This window comes from Budorcas taxicolor, chromosome 1 (genome assembly GCF_023091745.1).
Source record: "Budorcas taxicolor isolate Tak-1 chromosome 1, Takin1.1, whole genome shotgun sequence".
In the NCBI taxonomy this organism is placed as follows: Eukaryota; Metazoa; Chordata; class Mammalia; order Artiodactyla; family Bovidae; genus Budorcas; species Budorcas taxicolor.
Genome location: NC_068910.1, coordinates 920058 through 938459, shown reverse-complemented (window position 1 = coordinate 938459; position 18402 = coordinate 920058). Strand labels below are relative to the sequence as shown.

Genomic DNA, 18402 nt, shown 5'->3' with positions numbered 1-18402 from the left:
GCCCTTCACGGAGGGCCCATCTCTGGCCCTTCACGGAGGGCCCATCTCTGACCCTTCACGGAGGGCCCATCTCTGGCCCTTCACGGAGGGCCCATCTCTGGCCCTTCACGGAGGGCCCATCTCTGGCCCTTCACGGAGGGCCCATCTCTGACCCTTCACGGAGGGCCCACGGTCAGGCCAGCTGGACGCCCGCCTCCAGCAGATGGCTTCTGCCCAAGGCCTCCCCTGCCTGGGGCGTTGCTCTGACCGCACGGGTTGGGCGGGGACACCGAGGCCGGAGTCCAGCCTCTGCCCCTGCCCCCTTCCTGGCATTGTAGCTGAGTTTGAACTTGCAGGAAGGAGCGTTGGCTCAGTACCCACGTATGGGGGGCAGCCCCCTGCCCTGGGCCCTGCCCCGGCCTCAGCGTGCAGAGCTGGCCCTGGTCCAGGGCAGAGGAGCCATTTCTCGTGTGCGCTCGCTCTGCGGTCACTTCCGTTGACTCCCTGCGGTTGTGAAACGCTGACTACCTTCTGCCTTTTCTGAAGGGGGTCCTGACTGGAGCTGGTGTTAGTTGCTGACGTCTCCAAAGCTTTGAGAGACCCCACTTCCTAAACATTAACTGCCCAGCGTCTCCCGTCTTAGAGAAATCTGGGCTCTTGTTTCTCGTAAAGTGCCTCAGCTGCCCCAGGCTCAGTTGCAGCTCGTGGGTTCTAGGTCCCTGACCAGGGACGGGACGTGAGCCCCCCGCATCGGAAGTGCGGAGTCTTAGCCGCCAGACCACCAGGGAAGTCCTTGTTCTCGTTTCTGAAGCAGTTCGCTTCACCGTGGCTGAGCTCCTTCGCTTTTTATTTATGTGCTCATTTACTTTTGGCTGTGCTGGTCTTCATCGCAGTGACCTCTCGTTGCGGAATACAAGCTCTATAGCACACAGGCTTCGTAGTTACGGGCTCTGGAGCACAGGCTTAGGAGCCGTGGGGCATGGGCTTAGCTGGGCTTCCCTGGGAGCCCAGACGGTAAAGAAGCTGCCTGCAATGCAGGAGATCCGGGTTCAACCCGTGAGTCAGGAAGGCCCCCTGGAGGAGGGCATGGCTAACCACTGTAGTGTCCTTATCTGGAGAATCCCATGGGCAGGGGAGCCTGGCTACAGTCCACAAGACTACGAAGGATCGGACACGACTGAGTAAGCGCGCAGGCACCAAGGAAGCCCCCCTTTTGCTTTTTAAAAGCACGCAGTTGTTACCGTTTCAGTAGAGGTTAGACTTGGGTTGCCCAGGTTCTGCATTTTTCCGTGGATTCCAGAAGCTCCACACAGCTGTCAGGTACCACGTCGGAGCGTCGGTCCTCTTGTGGGGACCCAACAGACCAGCTCACTGTTTTGAAGGAAAAAGGGTCTGTTAGATGTTAGACTTAATTTCAGGTAGAAAATAAACCACGGTTACGCAGAGGACGCTGGTGAGGAGGAATACAGATTAAACGTGCAGAAGGGTCTCTGAGGGGAAGATCGTGAGCACCAAGACAGCTTGGGGTTTTCTCCTGAGACTGTATGTGGAGGAGAGGAGGCAGAGGCCAGTGTGGGTGGAGACCTGCCGTGTGCTGGGCCTGCTGTGCGGGTTCCTGCACCCCCACCCCCTTCATGAGGCGGCGAGGTGACGTCCCCGGTTTTACAGACGGGCTAGTGGCCAGTGCCGAGCGAGCATCTGAAAATTTGTGTTTCATTTCCTTGCTTGTTTCTTTTTAATGCAAACACCTTTTTCTTTTTGATTTTAGCTACGCTGGGCCTTAGTTGCCACACGCAGGATCCGAGTTTCAGCGTGCAATCTGGTGCCCTGGCCGGGCATTGAACCCAGGCCCCCTGCCCTGGCTGAACTCAGACACCTTACGCGCCCTGTTCAGTTTGTGTTTAATTTCTAAGGTTCACTCATGTCGCTGCATGTTGCTGTTCAGTCTCTCAGTCATGTCCGACTTTTTGCAACCCCATGGACTGCAGCACGTCAGGCCTCCCTGTCCATCACCAACTCCCGGAGCTTGCTCAAACTCATGTGCATCAAGTCGGTGATGCCATCCAGCCATCTCATCCTCTGTCGTCCCCTCCTCCTCCCACCTTCAATCTTTCCCTGCATCAGGGTCTTTTCCAATGAGTCAGTTCTTCCCATCAGGTGGCCAGAGTTTTGGAGTTTCAGCTTCAGCATCAGTCCTTCCAATGAATATTCAGGACTGATCTCCTTTAGGATGGACTGGTTGGATCTCCTTGCAGTCCAAGGGACTCTCAAGAGTCTTCTCCAGCACCACAGTTCAAAAGCATCCATCCCTCTGCGCTCAGCTTTCTTTAGGGTCCAGCTCTCACATCCACACTTGGCCTTGACTAGACAGAACTTTGTCGGCAAAGTGACGCCTCTGCCGTTCAATACGCTGTCCAGGTTGATCGCAGCTTTCCTTCCACGGGGCGAGCGTCTCGTGCTTCCGTGGCTGCAGCCCGCCAGCGGCATGCAGCTGCTTCCCGAGGCTCTGCACCCTTGCCATCCCCCTGCTGTGGCGTGGCCCTTTGCTGCAGGGCGCCTGCTCCCCAGCAGGGACAGTGGGCTTCGGGGAGCAGTGTTGCCCGTCTCCTGCTGCTGCCCAGGACTGTCTCCTGGGTGTGTGACCTCCGGGCTGCAAAGGACGGAATTTCAAACCTGTGAGATGCAGGCTGTCTTCCAAAGTGGCAGTCCAGTGTCCCCCGGGTGATGTACACGGGCTACTGACTCCCTTTAGGTTTGGACCCGGGGCTCGGTCGGTGCCCTCCCTGCCCCTCACCAGGCTGGCTTGTGCTGGCGCTCTACCGAATGGCTGCATTCCCCTCTGGGTCTGTGTAGCCGTGACCCCTACGCGAGGCTCCTCCTGTCCAGTCCTGTGGCTCTCGAGGCCGGAGGGGCCACAGTGACCATCTGCCTCGCTGCTGAGACATATGTCCTGCAAGAGGCCCATGCCTGCCTCCTGCTGGCCTCCTGTGGGCCGGCCAGGAACGTGGGCCTGCAGCCCTGCTGGGGTGGACGGGAGTCCGTCCTTTTACCGGTCAGACACTCCCAGGGCCTGGGTCCATGCGGAGCATTCCATCTGCGGGGAGCATCTGGAGGAGTGGAGCTGAGCAGTGGGGAGAGAGCTCAGCTCGTGCAGGCCCTCCAGTGCGGCGTGTGGTCAGCCGTCAGGGTCCTGCTGTGGACCCTCACCAGAGATGTGTGTGGTGGGACCCCGTGAGGGAGAATGGTGAAGCTGGGAGCCCGTGCTCTGACGTCCAGTGGAGACAGCGCGTCCCTCGGGCTTGCCCTGCCGGCCTGTGTTTTCAGTCGCAGGTGCGTCTTGCCCTGATGGTAACAGTAGGGACGTCCGAGGTCGATTTGGGGAGCAGGGACGACCCAGAGGCGCTGCGCTGGTCCCCGCCCTGCAGCAGGCGGCCTCTGGGGCTGCGCGTCCCCGGGTCGGCCCCGCCCGAGGACGGCAGGAGCTGAGATCTGGGGTCTGAACCCAGCGCTCAAGTCTGTGTCCGCCCTCTAACTCATCGGGGGGCGAGCTCCCGCCAGTGTCTGCGGGTCAGTTTTTTCAGCCAGAAAATGGGGGAGAATTCACAGGTAGTTCGCAGAGCGGTGAGGATCACGTGACAGGCACCCTGGGAACGGGCTGTGCGGATTACAGCCCGCTGCGTCCACCCCGAGTCTTGTCGTGACTGGTTTTTTATGCTTCGTCTCTCTCCTCACTCAAGGCTGCGTTTCACCAGCTCTTCCATCTGTAAGAGAAGGAGTCCCAAGTAGAACTGGTTCCCTGAGAAGAGGGGCGTCGGACACTCGTTTCCTCCGGTCCCAGGGTTCACGGGACCCCCGCCTTCCTGGATAGGTCCTCAGTCTTTAGCACGTGGTGCCATCAGACCACTTGGAGGGAGAAATGTTTTGTACGAGACAGAGACGAGATTGCTGAAACCTGCCACAAAGGCTTAAGGACTTATCGGACACAGAATACGGTGCTAGTGTTTTACGGGGACGTGGGCTGGCTTTTGATCAGATGTGGAATCAGGTTTCGTGGAGTCAAAATCTGACCAGGTTTTGATCAGGAGACGCACGGAGCTGACCGCCAGGAGGCAGAGTTTATCGTACTCAAAGATCCCCAGAACCAGGAGCAGGACCACTCGGGGCCACTCAGGGAGGCACGGGGCTGGACTGCAGGCAGAGGGAGGCGGTGGGGGGTGGACGGGAGGCTTTGTGCAGTTTCTCCGAGAAGGGACGGTGCGGTGGGATGAGCAGGGAGAGGACGGGCTGGTTTGGGTACCATCAATGGGCTGAGGGGTCTGGGGGCTGCCCCTGGTTGTCCGGTCCGTGGGCCTGGGTGACAGGACAGTGAGTGGCCCGGGGAGGTGGGCTCTGGACTGGTGGGTTTGCGTGTGACAGGCCAGCTCACGAGTCGGTTCCTTCCCGTGTCTGGAGATTCACTAATCTTGGGAGCAGCAGTCCTTCCAGGGTCAGCTTCAACCAGACGGTAAAGCGTCAAAATACAGGGGATTTAACAAAACGGAGCACAGCAGAATCGGGTCAACAAGCAGAACATGCTGGATCAAGGCCTGCGGTTCTTCGTCTTAGAACCTGTGAGGGAGGGATCACTGCACGCACAGCCCTGCCGCTCTGTCCATGTGGTAGGAATGGAAAAGCCTCATCAGATGAAGTGGCCACAGTGACGGGTGGCCATCGTGGAAATGGCTGCCGTTCATTCAGCAGGTGTGAAGCCGGCGCCCGCCCCCGGCCAGGCCGTCACGAGGAGCCAGAGGCGCATGCTGACCCACGGAGGGGACCCTGGGTCTGAGGACGGCCCGGCTTGCAGGCACGTGCGTGCCCGGCCTCCTGCTGAGGTCCCAGGCGGCCCGTGCTGTTGGCTCACAGCGCAGCCCCCCAGCAGAGCCGTGTGCCCCCAGCTCGCGGAGCCCTCGGTCCATGGGGAAGGGGCGGTGGCGGGGGAGGGGGCCCTAATCAGGGCGCCTAAGGCAGAGACCTGAGGTGTGTGGGGAAACTCGCGGCTGTGCGCCGGGGACTCGTGTGGGTCTCGGGGCTCCCTCCCGGCCTGAGAACCGGCGGGGTGGGCGCAGGCCGCCATGCTCCACCACGGGGCTGGCCCGTGCCTAGGCCCACCAGCAGGACGGCGCAGAAAGCCAGAGGCAGGGCAGGCGCGCGCGGAAAAGGGAGCTCCCGTGGGTGACATCACCCCTCCGCGCAGGGGAGAAGGGCGCCTCGTGAAGGCGGCTGAGACAGCTACGGCGCGCCTGCCGCTCGGAGCTCGGCCCAGGCGGTTGGACGGCACTAGGAATGTGCGGCACGCCCCAGGTCAGCTCGCTCTACAGTGGTCACTGGTCGGTGGTGTGAGCGTCACCTCGGTTTTAAGAAGGAAAGAACCCCCAGGCAAGGGAGCCGTGTCTCACAGCACGTACCCCGACAAGCTGCGGCTGGATCAGGATGCGCGCGGGGAGAGTGAAGCCGCGTCCGGGGGCGGGGGCGGTCAGTCGCCCAGCTCTGTGAATGTGCCTGCCGGCCCTGAGCGACGCACTCACGAGGGCTGCTGCGAATTTTATGCCGTGTGTGTGTGCTACCCCCACCAAGAAACGCAACCAGGAAAGAACTCAGGAAAAATGCTGAGTTCCTTGACAGCCCTGCAGTAGAGAAGGCCTCCATAACCGAGAATCAAAATTCAGAAGCCATAAAAAGGAAAGATTGACGGTTTTCCCAAAAATCTTCCATAGCCAAACACGACGTCAAGCTGAAGGACAGATGACCAGCTCATGTACACAGAGCTCTTAAATATCAAGAAATGCAAACCCTTGATAGAAAAAAACCAAACAGCAAAGACAGGAATTCTCAGTTTACCAGGAAAGAAATACAAGTCACTCTTGAAACGTGAGAAGATGTTTGACTGGCACTTTCTCCTGTCTTTCGGGCATGAATCCAGATACAGAGTGACGTGCTCTGTTGGGAGGCCGGTAGATTCAACTCAGCGCGACCCCCGTGGACGACGTCAACCCACTGAAACGGTATCTGCGGGCACCTTTCGGCCAGGCAGACCTGGCCCTGGCCGTGCACCCCTGAGGTGCGAGTCCACGAAGGTGGAAGAGCCATCCCCGGTGACGCGCACGGTGCAGGCGGTGGTTTGGTGAACAGGGATCGGACGTCACACACACAGTTTGGGCGAGAGGTGGCTGGGATGACTGTGGTTCACCCACACGAGGGGCCCTAGGACAGGAAGAGCTTGGTCTGTGTGCCATCAGAGGTGATCTCCAGACTGTGCTAGAATAGGGTGGGTCGGTAGCATGCTAACTTTTATGTAAAAGGAGGAAGGGGGGAATATGGATAGGTAGATATTTTCTTATTTTTGCAAAAAGAAATGCTTTTGAGAGAAGACAGAGAAAATAATAAAGTGTTTAGCCGTGGAGAATAAGAGGAAACAGGAGTAGAGATGAGACGTCGCTGAGCGGATCTTTTTATTTTTCTAACTTTTGTACCAGGCACATGTTTACATAATCAGAGAAGAGAATTAAACTGGAAGATGAAACGAAAAATTTATAGTTGTAAACAACAAATTTATTTTGAAATTAATCTAATCGGGTATCGATTAGTAACATAGGCACACGGAGAAAATAATCGTGTTGACAATACTTTGGACTTTAAACGTAATACTCTGTCCACATCGATACTGAACTACATTCTCAGGGCCGGGAGTAGGCTGGGGATGATTGTTTAGCGGGTACGTCGGGCGGCTTGGATAGCAAAGTACTGCAGATTGAGTGATGTTAAGGGTAGGATTTACGTCCTGAACGTTCTGGAGGCGGGAAATCCAAGATGAAGCTGTCGACCGGGCTGGTTCCCCCCAAGGCCTCTGCCGGCGTGCAGACGGCTGTGCCCTCCCCGCATCCCCACTTGTGTGGGGGCAGTGCAGCCCTGTCCCCCGGCATGTCCGAGGCCTACTCTCTTCTCAGAAGGACACCAGGTCGAGGGGGCTCTGTCAGTCGCTCGGTGGTGCCCGACTCTGCGACCGCATGGACTACAGCCCACCAGGCTCCTCTGTCCATGGGATTTTCCAGGCAAGGATACTGGAGTGGGTGCCGTGGCCACTTAGTCCCCTCTTGAAAGACCGTGTCTGCAAATCCCACCACCCCCTGTGCTGCAGGTGTGGGCATCAGCGTGTGAGTTGGGGGCCGCCCACAGCAGGCCCGCATGGTCTCAGTTTGGGGGCGATGGAGATGTTCTGTGGGGACGCGGTGATGGTCGCAAGGCAGTGGGAACATGTGCGGAGATGTGTGCTGCGGCCTGGGGACGATGGAACGTTTCACCTCCGTTAGAAGTGAAAACGAGCTTAAGGGGCTGGGTCTGCCGCTGAGGTGACAGGAGGGGTCTCCGGGCTGCATGGTCAGAGGCGTCAGAGGCGGGGGGGCTGGGCAGCAGCGGTGGGCACATGTGGGGGACGGCAGCAGAGAACAGGCTGTGGTCTGGCCTCACGGAGGGTTTCTGAGTCGGGGTCTTAGCGGCCGCACTTCCCGTCCGTGGGTGGGGGGCTCGGTCACAGCGCCCCAGGGCGGGCGTGCTCCGTGTGCGCCCCTGGGCTGAGGCCTGCCTTCTCTCCTGCACTCTGCGAATGCGCACATCCCACGGTTTCCATGGCGACCAGCATCCCTCAGAGAGGGGCGTGTGGAGGGGCCCTCAGAAAGGACTCGGGGAAGGAACAGCTGGATCCGGGCAGAGGGCAGCGCCCGGGAGGGAGGCGGTGCATCCTAGCCCCGCTGCCGCCTCGCGGAGACCGTTTCTGGCGCCCGCAGGCTGGTGCGCGGCTGTCCCCTCCTCGACCCCCGAAGGTGGGAGGGAGGGGACGGGAAGCGGCCTTTACCCAGCGCCACACTGGCGCTCAGGTGCGCGCCCTGAGGCTCGAGGAGCTGGGGGTCCCTGAGGCTCGAGGAGCTGGGGGCCCAGGGAGGCCTCCTGGCTGCGTGGGCCGGCTCTGCAGCATTCGGCTCCTGGCTCGCCACCTCCTGGCTGTGTGACCCTGGGCACGTTCCTTGACCTCTCTGTGCTTCCATTTCCTAGTCTGTGAAATGGGTTTGGGGGTGATGGAGAATGTCCCACTCGAGAGCGTGCTTGGGAGGGTTGTGGGGGTCCTCCCTGGAGAGTGGCGGTCGTTCCAGGAGGAGACCGCCGGGCTTGGCGGGGGGTGCCAGCCTCTGCTGACAGTTCTGTGCCTGTTTCCCTTCCAGTTGGCCATGGGCAGAGTGAAGGCGAGAGGATGGTGGTGTCCGACTTCCACGTCTTCATCCGGGACACGCTGCAGCATGTGGACGCCGTGCAGAAGGACCACCCGGGGCTGCCCGTCTTCCTTCTGGGCCACTCCATGGTGCGTAGGCCCCGGGCCCAGCGTCCCCAGCGTCCTCCCGCCTGGGGATGGAGGGGGTCGCCCTCTGCCCGGCCGGCGTGGCCCCTCTGCATACGCTGCACACGGGGCTCCCGGGGGGTGTTTGCTCAGGAAACAGGGTGGGGTCTGGAGGTGGCCCCAGAGAAGGGCTTCTCCACCCGCTGCTCCCCGTCAGGGCCCAAGGGTCAGTCTGCTCCGCTTTTCGGGGTGGGGCCCTCGGTCCATGCTTTCTGCCGGTTTCAGAGTCATTCGGTTCCCTCTAGGACAGGTGTCCCCAGGAAGCAGTGCTTAGAGGCCATTCTTAATGCCTTTTGCCTTTTAAATACACAGACTCCTCTCAGAATCTTTAAATCATCTGTGAACTTTAAAGCATCTGTGGTCTTTAAATCAAGCTGTGATCTTTAAATCGAGCTGTGATCTTTAAATCAAGTCTCCTCTAACCAGCAGCACGCAGGCCAGGCCTGCCTGCAGGCGCCCAGCCACACTGGCCGGCAGAGGACTTTGAGCTGCTGGATTCTACACCCTGGGGGACATTCCCCTCCCTGCCTCCCCGCCCGGCCACCGCCCAGCCCTGTCCCTGCCAGTCTCCTCCCGGCCTGGCGCTCGTGAGCGTCTGGATTTCAGCCCCTGGTTCAGACCCGCTCGTCAATAGCCACAGCCACCCGCCTTCAGCACCTCCCGTGTCCACTAAGTGCTTTCCTTGAAACCTTCATTCCTGGGTTTAAACGAACCCGGAAAAAAAAAAACAAGAAGTGTAGCGCTCTCTTACTGTCCTCTGGTTTTCAATCTCGTGTAAGCCTGACGGACTGGATGAGTTGGGGGTCTGCCAGCTTTAGGCTTGAAATGAAATAGAAATGAGTCTCTGCGGCACTCAAAGCCCTCAGGCGGGGACCTTGTTACATCCCCTGCACGTTTGCGCTTGGGGAGCCCTGGGGAGACACAGGGTGACCGCGGGCCCAGCTCACCCAGCGCTCGAGGGCGCCTGCTCCGAGGCCGCGGCTCTGGGCCCAGCGCGCGCCCCTCTCCCCACAGGGCGGCGCGATCTGCATCCTCACAGCCGCGGAGCGGCCGGGCCACTTCTCGGGCATGGTTCTCATCTCCCCGCTGGTCGTCGCCAGCCCAGACTCGGCGACACTTTTCAAGGTAAGCGGGCCTCCTGCTCCGTGAGCCCCGGCAACCCCCCCAGGCCCCGGGCCTGTGCTCACAGCTTGGGTCCGGGGCGAAGGGGCCTCTCCCTCGGTCGTGACGAGGTCTGGACGCAGCGAGCATCGTTGTGGCTGGCCATTTCTCAAGTCAGGTGTAGTTTTCTCCCAAACAAACAAACAAACAAATCTCTTCCCGTCTGTGCACTTCTCAGTGGACGTTCAGAGGAGGACAGGCCTCGCCGCTGTCCACGGCTGAGCGTGGGGCTCTGACCCACATGGCTCCTCGGGGGCGTTTTCCTGGCCGTGACGGTCCTCGTGGAGCTTGCTGCGGGTTGCGGGCCGGGCTGGGCTTTGCCCCCTGGGGAAGCGGCAGAGACCACGGCTTGGAAGCAGCCAGATCGTGGATGTGGGATGCTGACGCAATCTGGGCCCAGGTTCAGAGACTTGAGACCCGGGGAGGCTGGGAGACGCGGGGCCCACCCTCTGGTCAGTCTCTCCCTGACACGGGGGCCGGGCTGGCAGCTGCTACCCACCAGCCAGTGCTCAGGATTCAGAGAGGCAGGAGGGCCAGTGAGGCGGGGGCTGCGGTCGGTGACGGGGCGGAGGGGCCCTGCCCCGATGCCCCGGTGGGCCCCTGAGGACCCAGCGCCACAGCCGTGACCCCAGCCCTGGACGTGGGCGTCCGGCGGAAACAGTCAGCAACTTGAAGCAGGGCTGGACTGAGCCAAGGAGAAACCAGGGCCTCTCTGAGTGCTGAAGCAGAGAACACGCCTCTACTCAGTTCTCCAAATGGGCCAGACAGCCAGCTCCTCTGAGTTTTATCCTGTCTGAGGGAATCACCCCTGACTTGCTGAAATCGACTCCAGTGGATTTCAGAGTCTGGCGGAGGCGGGACTGCCTGGAAGGATGGGTTCATTCACAGACTCCCAGGCGAGGCTCCCGGGCTTGGTCTCCTGGCCCCCTCCGCTCCTGGTCGTGATCACGTAACCCGCGGCCGGACCACCCGAGGGTCCTGGTCAGAGAAGAGAGTGGAGCAGGACCCGGGTCCCGGGCGGGGCCCCCACGGCGCCCCGTGGGCTCCGTTCCTGACACGCTTGCACAGCGTGTGCCGGGCTCACGTGTGAATCGTGCCCTCAGCTCCCGCTCTCACCCCAGGGATGGGGAGGTCGCTGGCTGCGGTTATGCTCGGGACTCTGGGGCTTGGAAAGGACCCTCGGCTCCCCGGGTCCACCCCCCACCCCTCAGGGCTGTCCACTCCCCCTCAAGGGCGTCTCCCCAGAGGGGACATGCCCCCCACCCCAAAAGAGCCCAGGACCCTGGGGGGTTTCTGATGAAGGGCACAGGGGCGGGGGATGGGGGCGGCCAGGGCCCGGCGGGGAGCCCACCCAGTGCCCCCTCCAGTCTCCGGTGGACTATGGGCTCCTGGGCAAGGCCTCTGTCGGGACCTCTCCCAGCCGGTGCTAATAGATGTCCTCGTGGGCAGGGGAACGCAGGTCCCAGTTGTTAACCAGGATTCATGAGAGTTCCCGTGGCCCCGAGGCCTGGGGGACATCCCCTCCCCTCTGTGAAGCCCGTTGCTGCTCCGGGGTGGGGGGGTCGGGCAGCCCTGATCCCTGAGGCCCAGGGGCGCCCCCTCCCCTCTGTGAAGCCCGTTGCTGCCCTGGGGAGGGAAGGTTGGGCAGTGCTGACCCCTGAGGCCCAGGGGCGCCCCCTCCCCTCTGTGAAGCCCGTTGCTGCCCTGGGGAGGGAAGGTTGGGCAGTGCTGGCCCCCGAGGCCCAGGGGCGCCCCCTCCCCTCTGTGAAGCCTGTTGCTGCCCTGGGGAGGGAAGGTTGGGCAGTGCTGGCCCCCGAGGCCCAGGGGCGCCCCCTCCCCTCTGTGAAGCCCGTTGCTGCCCGGGGGAGGGAAGGTTGGGCAGTGCTGACCCCCGAGGCCCAGGGACGCCCCCTCCCCTCTGTGAAGCCTGTTGCTGCCCTGGGGAGGGAAGGTTGGGCAGTGCTGGCCCACAGAGCCTGCGTCGCATCTGGGGTGTGGGGGCCCGGGGTCACTCTCTCGCCTTGCCTCACCTGAGCAGCTTCGGAAGGAAATCTCAGGCTCGTGGGGCTCTAGGTGACTCCAGTGGACACGAGAGCGGTCCTGCAGTGGCGGGGGGCAAGGCGGAGGGCGCAGGCCCAGCTCCCCCGTTGGCCGCGGCCGGGCGGCGGGCGTGTGCGTCTCCGAGGGGCACGCGTCCAGGCGGGCGTGTCGTCTGTCCTTCGTGTGCTGTGCGTGCGGCTTGCGGTGCCCTGGTGAGGCCTCCCCTCCTGGCCTTTGGGTTTCCAGAAGTTCAGTCTTCAGGACCCCAGAGACAGGTTCCTAGAGACTCCTCTTCTGGCCGAGGTGGACTGTGGGGTAGGGGGCTTCCCTGGGCCCCGAGCCTGTAGGGTGCAGCGCGCAGAGCTGGGTGCTGGCCCGTGACTCCCATCCCAGAGCGCGGCTCCTGGACAGGCCAGAGGCGTGTTCACGGCGGCCGGCTCCCCACGGGTCTCCCCAGCGACTCAAACGGTGAAGAGCCCGCCTGCAAGGCAGGAGATGCAGCTTCAATCCCTGGGTCGGGAAGCTCCCCTGGAAGAGGGCACAGCTGCCCGCTCCGGCATTCTTGCCTGGGGAATGCCCCGGACAGAGGAGCCTGGCAGGCCACAGTCCATGGGGTCGCAGAGTCAGACGCAGCGTAGCGACTGATGTTTTGCTCTGTTTCTGATGTCCTGATGGAGACATTTCACAAAGCAGCACGAAGCACCGGGGCCTCCGAGCGCAGACGGGCTCGTGGAGGCTGGCGCCCCCGCCCCCACGTGAGAGTGCCAGCCCCGCCCCCACGTGAGAGTGCCAGCCCCGCCCCCACGTGAGAGTGCCAGCCCCCACCCCCAGCCCCAGCACTGCTGGTCCCTGCCCCACTTCCAGCTGGCTAGGGTACGTGCAGCCTGGGGACGAGATGGGGAGAACCCTGCACTCAGATCCTGGTGGACGCGGGAGTTCATAGACACAGCAAGCCTGGGCCCCAGGACAAGGGTCAGGGTCAGTGGGACGCTTCCTGGAGACGCCGCAGCGCATCCGCCCCGGGGACACGGGGACCCCCACGGCCCCTTAATTTGTGCTGCACCCCGACCTCCCTGGGACGACATGCCGGCGGGGCTGCAGGGCGACCCGGCGTCGCCCAGGACGTGCTCCCCGAGTGAGGGCTGGAGTGATCCTCCAGGTGACCCTGTCTGCCCTTGGCCGGAGGCTGTTCCCGGCATCCCGGGTGGAGATGCGGGAGCACCCTGTGCCCCCAGACGCCCCTTCCGGAGGCGCCAGGGGCCGTGCACGTGTCCCAGACACTCCCGAGTGACTCCCCCGCCGTCACTGCCCTGTGTGTGGCTCACAGATGGGAAATGAGGCTACAGTCTCGCTCGAGGTCAGCGCGTGCCCTGGCTCGGCCAGTGGGCATGGCGGGACGTCCTTTCCCCCCGAAACCACCAGGGATCAGCTGCCCATCTGGGTGTTGCTCTCCTGCTTTTAGTCCCCAGGGTCCGGAAGGCGCTGGAGCCGGGGGGCTGGAGGGGACACGGGAGGGGTGGCGGGAAGGGCCGGTCATCGAGCCCAGATACAGTTAGGCCGGGAGTCGGGGCGTGGCTCGGTCGTGACCTGGCCCCCGAAAGCGGCCGCCGCGTGCACCTGGGGCCTTGGTCCCACCGAGGCACACAGGCTTCCTGTTGTCCGCCTGGGGGAGCGCTCACCACCCCACCGCCAGGGAGCCTCCGGGCTCTGTCCCAGCCCTGCCCCTGCGCCCAGGTCAGCCCGCTGCGCCGCTGTGGGAGTGGAGCAGCTGTGTGGCCGCCTCCCTGTGCTAAGCCTTTCAGCTGCAGAAGCTGCGAAGTGCTCTTCAGAGCCGTTGGGACCTGTGGAATCAGTAAAGGCGCCTGTGCAGGTCGCTGGCACTTAAAGGGGTGGGCCTGCCCCTCAGCCAGGGGCGGGCCAGGGACGCTCGCTCGCTTGGTCGCTTGTCGGGCGTGGACCTGGTCCTCTTCGAGAGTGAGACTGCTGGGGTTCCCCCTGCCCCCTGGAGTCCCCACTCAGTGGCATGGGGTTTCCTCACTCTCCCCAGGCGCACGGGGGCCCCTCTGGGCGCCATTAGGGTTCTCCCTGGAGGGTCTGGGCGCCAGGCTGCCTCCTGGCAGCCCCTAAGGCTGCAGCTCGTTGTCCCCACTTTTCTGTTGTTATTGAGTCGCTAAGCCGTGTCCGACTGTTTGCGATCCCATGAAGCACAGCACGCCAGGCCTCCCTGTCCATCACCAACTCCCAGAGTTTACTCAAACTCATGTCCATCGAGTCAGTGATGCCATCCAGCCATCTCATCCTCGGTCGTCCCCTTCTCCTCCTGCCCCCAATCCCTCCCAGCATCAGGGTCTTTTCCAGTGAGTCAGTTCTTCTCATGAGGTGGCCAAAGGATTGGAGTTTCAACTTGAACATCAGTCCTTCCAATGAATATTCAGGACTGATTTCCTTTAGGACTGATTGGTTGGATCTCCTTGCAGTCCAAGGGGCTCTCAAGAGTCTTCTCCAACACCGCGGTTCAAAAGCATCAATTCTTCGGCGCTCAGCTTTCTTTATAGTCCAGCTCTCACACCCATACCTGACCGCTGCAAAAACCGTAGCCTTGACTAGACGGACCTTTGTGGCCAAAGTGATGTCTCTGGTTTCTAATATACTGTCTAGGTTGGTCATAACTTTCCTTCCAAACAGAAACTGAGGACCAGAGACTCTGGGTTCCGAACCGGAGGTCAGATGCGAGCCTGCCCAGCTCCGAGTCTCTGCTGCCTCCTCCTCCAGGGCTGGGGTCTCAGCTCCCAGGCTGTCCTCGGGCCGCGAGTGCTGAGGTGCCCGGGGGGGCTCTGTGGCTACACGGACCTGCCTTAGCCCACTGGCCTCACGATGAGGGTGGGAGTCTCCTCCCACGGCTGTGGCCGGGTCACTCCTTCCTGAGCGGGATCCGGGGCTCTCTCCATGCGCCCGCAGGATCCTCCAGAAAGTTTGGAAGAAGTGTGCCAGTTGACAGTAAGAACCGTTGTATCGTGGATGCCAGCTTCTCTGTGGGTGAGCCACTGCCCCACCCCTCCTCCCGGTGGCCGTGGGCTCTCTCGGTGGACGGTGCTGGGGCAGAGGATGGCGGCAAGCAGCAGGGACCTGGACAAATCGATCCTCCCCGCCTGGGGTCTGCGGGCTCTCCAGCCCCCTGCCTCCCTCCTCGCCTTGGACCTCGGGGCCCTTCCTCAACCCCAGCTTCCTTGATCACCAGTCAGCCACTCTCTCTGCTTCTTCCTAATGAAAAGGCTAAAGAAACAAGCCCACCCTTAACGAGTGCGTGCGGGGCGGTGGTTCCAAGCTTCTCCCCCACCTCCCCTGCGAGACGGCGTTTCCCCGTCTCTGGTTTTGTGGGGAGCAGGTGAACAGGCACCCAGGTTTTTTTTTAGCTGTGATCTTAAAGCCGTCAGAGATTCGTCTCTGCTCGATTGAGTTTTGTTAGAAACGTGGCTGGAACATACTCCGCTGGTTCAGAAGAGCTCAGGGTCTGGGTGGTGCCCACCTCTCTCACCCTGGGCTCCTTGGAAAGAGCAGCGTGCTGGTCAGGTGTGGCCCTGTTCCTGGTCCTGCCCATGGGGGTCGGGGACACTGCCCCTCGTGGAGCCGTGCTGCTGTCAGGAAGGGAGGGACCCGATGGCGGGGGGCTGCCCGGTGCAGCAGCCAGGTGGGAGGAACAGGGCTTGGGGGGAGACCTCGGGGCTTGTGGGGAGACCCGGAGCTCTGTGCGGCAGAGTCCTTGCCAGGACTCGGCCTGGTGTCCCGGGAGGGAAAGTGAAGGGGCAGCTGGACAGAAAAGGCCGTGCTGGACAAGGCAGTCAGATGTGCAGGGGCGGGGGGAGGCGGCCTGGTCCCATCACACGCGGCTCTCAGGGGCCCAGGTGTGACGGGGACACACGCAGAGTCAGCCTGCAGCCCCCCGCGTCCCCGGGGAGCCGTGGTGGGTCGTCAACAACAGCAGGAAGCTTCGGAGCCGCTCAGCAGACTCTGGGCCCCACGTGACGTTTCCCCCATGACTCCCTTGGGCCACTGTCCCTGGAGGGGGCGCGCCCCGAAAGCCCACCCCCGTGGGGCGGGGCCGGTGAAGGCGGGGTGCCCGGGGTGTCCCCTCTCTGCGCCTGGAGCACTTCACCTCCGTTTCCGCCTCGTTCACACTCTGGCCTTTGGAGGCACAGATCTCGGCTCCTGGGGTCGGGCTCGCAGAGGAGCCCCCAGCCAGGAGCCCACAGACCGTCCTGTCTGCTCAGAAGCAGCCAGTCCCTTCCTTCCAGAATTCAAGCCCTCCCTGGCCTGTACTCGAGCCTGGGGCTGGCCCACTCCCAGCCTGACCCCTGACCCTGCCAGATGGGTCCTGTCCAACCCACAGCGCTTCAACGGGTGCGGGAGCCTGACGTGGGCTGGATCGTGGGTGTTTGGGGCTGGGTGGGCGAACGCCCGGCACTTGGAGGCCGCCGGTCCACATGCGTGAGGAAGGACCCGAGCGTGGGGTTGTGGTGAGGTCAGAGGTCGCCCCTGTGGGTCCCCGGCCATCTGGGGCCCAGCTGTGCAAGAGGTTGTGAGGCCCCTGATGGCCAATGAGCGAGCTTTTGGGGTGTGGGGGTGCTGGAGGGACAGCAGACGAGCACAGGCCTCTCGGTCACTGGGACCGGGGGCGGCCGCACCCCAAGCCTCTGTCTGCCCCGTCCAGCCAGCCGCGGGCGGTGGCGCTCAGCCTGTGTCCTCGTTTCTTAAATGATGGTCAGCCCTTCCCTCAAGGCATTCGTGTCGAGATCCCAAGACGGGAGCCCCCGGGACCATGCCGACACCCCGCGGTCACTGGTAGCCAAGGGGCAGACTCCCCGTCAGCCCTGTGACGGCTGCCCAGACCCGGGACTCACCGCCCACCGCTTTCCAAGCGAGTCTAATCTCAGCATTTCACAGCTCGCCTTGGAAACAGCGTCTCTCCTCCCTGGGTGTCTGCAGAAACGGAAACGGCCGGCCGCGCTGCAGACGCGTGAGAGCCGGTTCACGCGTCTCCTGGATAAACACCAGCTCTGGGTGGGTGGGGAGGGGGCTGGCCTGGACCTCAGTCCGGATCACGTTGGGGCAGCGTGTGTTAAGTGCCTACTGCGTGGTGGGCCTTGGCACACAGTGACCCCGTGGGCAGCTGAGGGACAGGCTGGTGGTGCGCAGGCCCCCGTGCACGCAAACGCCGGGAGACAGGCCCGTGCCCCCCCACTGCCCCGGCTCCGCCTGGCCTGGTGGCGGTTTCTGCCCCGAGACAGTAAGCGGTGCCTTCTGATCAGGGCGCGTCCTGCCTCAGCTCGGGTGCCTGGGTGCTTCTGCTCTGCAGAAAATTTGAGATCACCACCCAGAGTGGTCTGGGAAGGTGGCCGCACACATCGGGAGCAGCAGGGAAGCAGATGGCTGTTGCCGTCCCCGCCCGGCCGCCCCCTCCCAGCCCGAAAGCCAGGCCCAGGAGGCCATCTGGGCGGGGCGAGCAGGGGTCCTTGGCTGCCCGGCCGGGATCAGGCCCGGCTGATGCCCCGTCTGGGTGTCCCTCTCCTTAGTGGCCTGAGGCAGCCCGCAGGGTGGCTGGGCCGGGGTCCCACGGCGCTGACTGTAGCTTCCCCTCGCGTCCAGGTCTTCGCTGCGAAAGTTCTGAACCTCGTCTTGCCGAACATGTCCCTGGGCCGGATCGACTCCAGTGTGCTCTCGAGGAATAAGACAGAGGTGAGTCTTTCTGAGGAACTGGGGGCAACTGGGGGGAGCCGGCCATGGCCCAGGCCTGGGGGGCGTCTGGGCGTCGGCCTCGCCATGGCTGTCTGCAGCCATTCCCCCGAGGCTCTGCGTCAGGCGCCGTCTAGCTGCAGGGTCTGGTGGGAGGGGTGGCAGTGGTTCTCTAAGCTGTGCCCATGTGTGTGGGGCACCTGACCAGGTGGGGCTGTGTGTGCGGCAGCCGGGTCTCATGGGCTTGTGAGGGACAGCAGCAGTTCAGAATGGCTTCAGCAGAAAGAGGGGTTTGTTGGTCAATGTAACGGGAGGGTTCAGGCACGGCTGGACCCAGGGCTCAGCGTCTTAGCACCACTGTCTCTCTGCCCCTACCTCGTGTGTCCCTTGGTTTGGCCTTATTCCCAACCAGACTTGCCCTGAGTGGAGGCGAAGCTGGCCACCAGAAGCCAGTGGGCAGGCGGCAGAGCCTTCCAACAGCAGCTCTGACACCGTGTACCTCGGGCTGGGGTCAGTCCCATGGCTGGGACCCGAACCCAGCCCAAACCCACAGCACCGGGTTCCAAGGCCTCATGAGGCTCAGGGTCTTGATGTCTCATCACAGAAAGAGTTCAGGGGAGACCCAGTGAGGGGTAAGGAGTGGATTTACCCAGACAGAGAGAAGCAGCCTCCCCAGGCAGAGCGTGGGCCATCGCGCAGGGCGAGTGCGGCCGCGAAGTGTGGCGCGGTTAGGGTTTACAGGCTGGGGCGTTTCGTGTGCTAATGAGCGGGAGGGCCACTCCGGCTCTTTTGGGGAAGGGGTGGAGACTCGCCCCTCCCTGTTCCTCACCATGGCGCCATCGTGGTGCCTCTGCTGGGCCATTGCCCTTGTGGGTTGAGCATTGAGGTCTGGTCTTGTCTGCCATCTTGCTCCCATTTGATTCTAATTGGTTTGTGTTGTGTCCCTGGGCTGCGTCACTCTTTCAGAAGCTGTGCCCTATCCCAGGGCTGGTTCTTACCCCTGGACAGTTGGTTATTTGTCCCGGAGAGGGGGCAGTGTCACCCTGCCCAAGCTCGTGGCCTGAGAG

General features: G+C 62.5%; 1 protein-coding gene across 3 annotated transcripts in view; it reads left to right on the top strand.

Annotated features, from left to right (window-relative positions):
• Nucleotides 1–18402, top strand: part of MGLL (monoglyceride lipase) — an 89526-nt gene that overhangs the window by 59685 nt on the left and 11439 nt on the right. For all 3 annotated transcript variants that reach the window (XM_052641681.1, XM_052641689.1, XM_052641673.1), the window contains exons 4-6: nt 8232–8368; nt 9419–9529; nt 17249–17338. In XM_052641681.1, coding sequence (XP_052497641.1) covers nt 8232–8368; nt 9419–9529; nt 17249–17338 — 338 coding nt within the window. The remainder of the gene's footprint in view (nt 1–8231; nt 8369–9418; nt 9530–17248; nt 17339–18402) is intronic.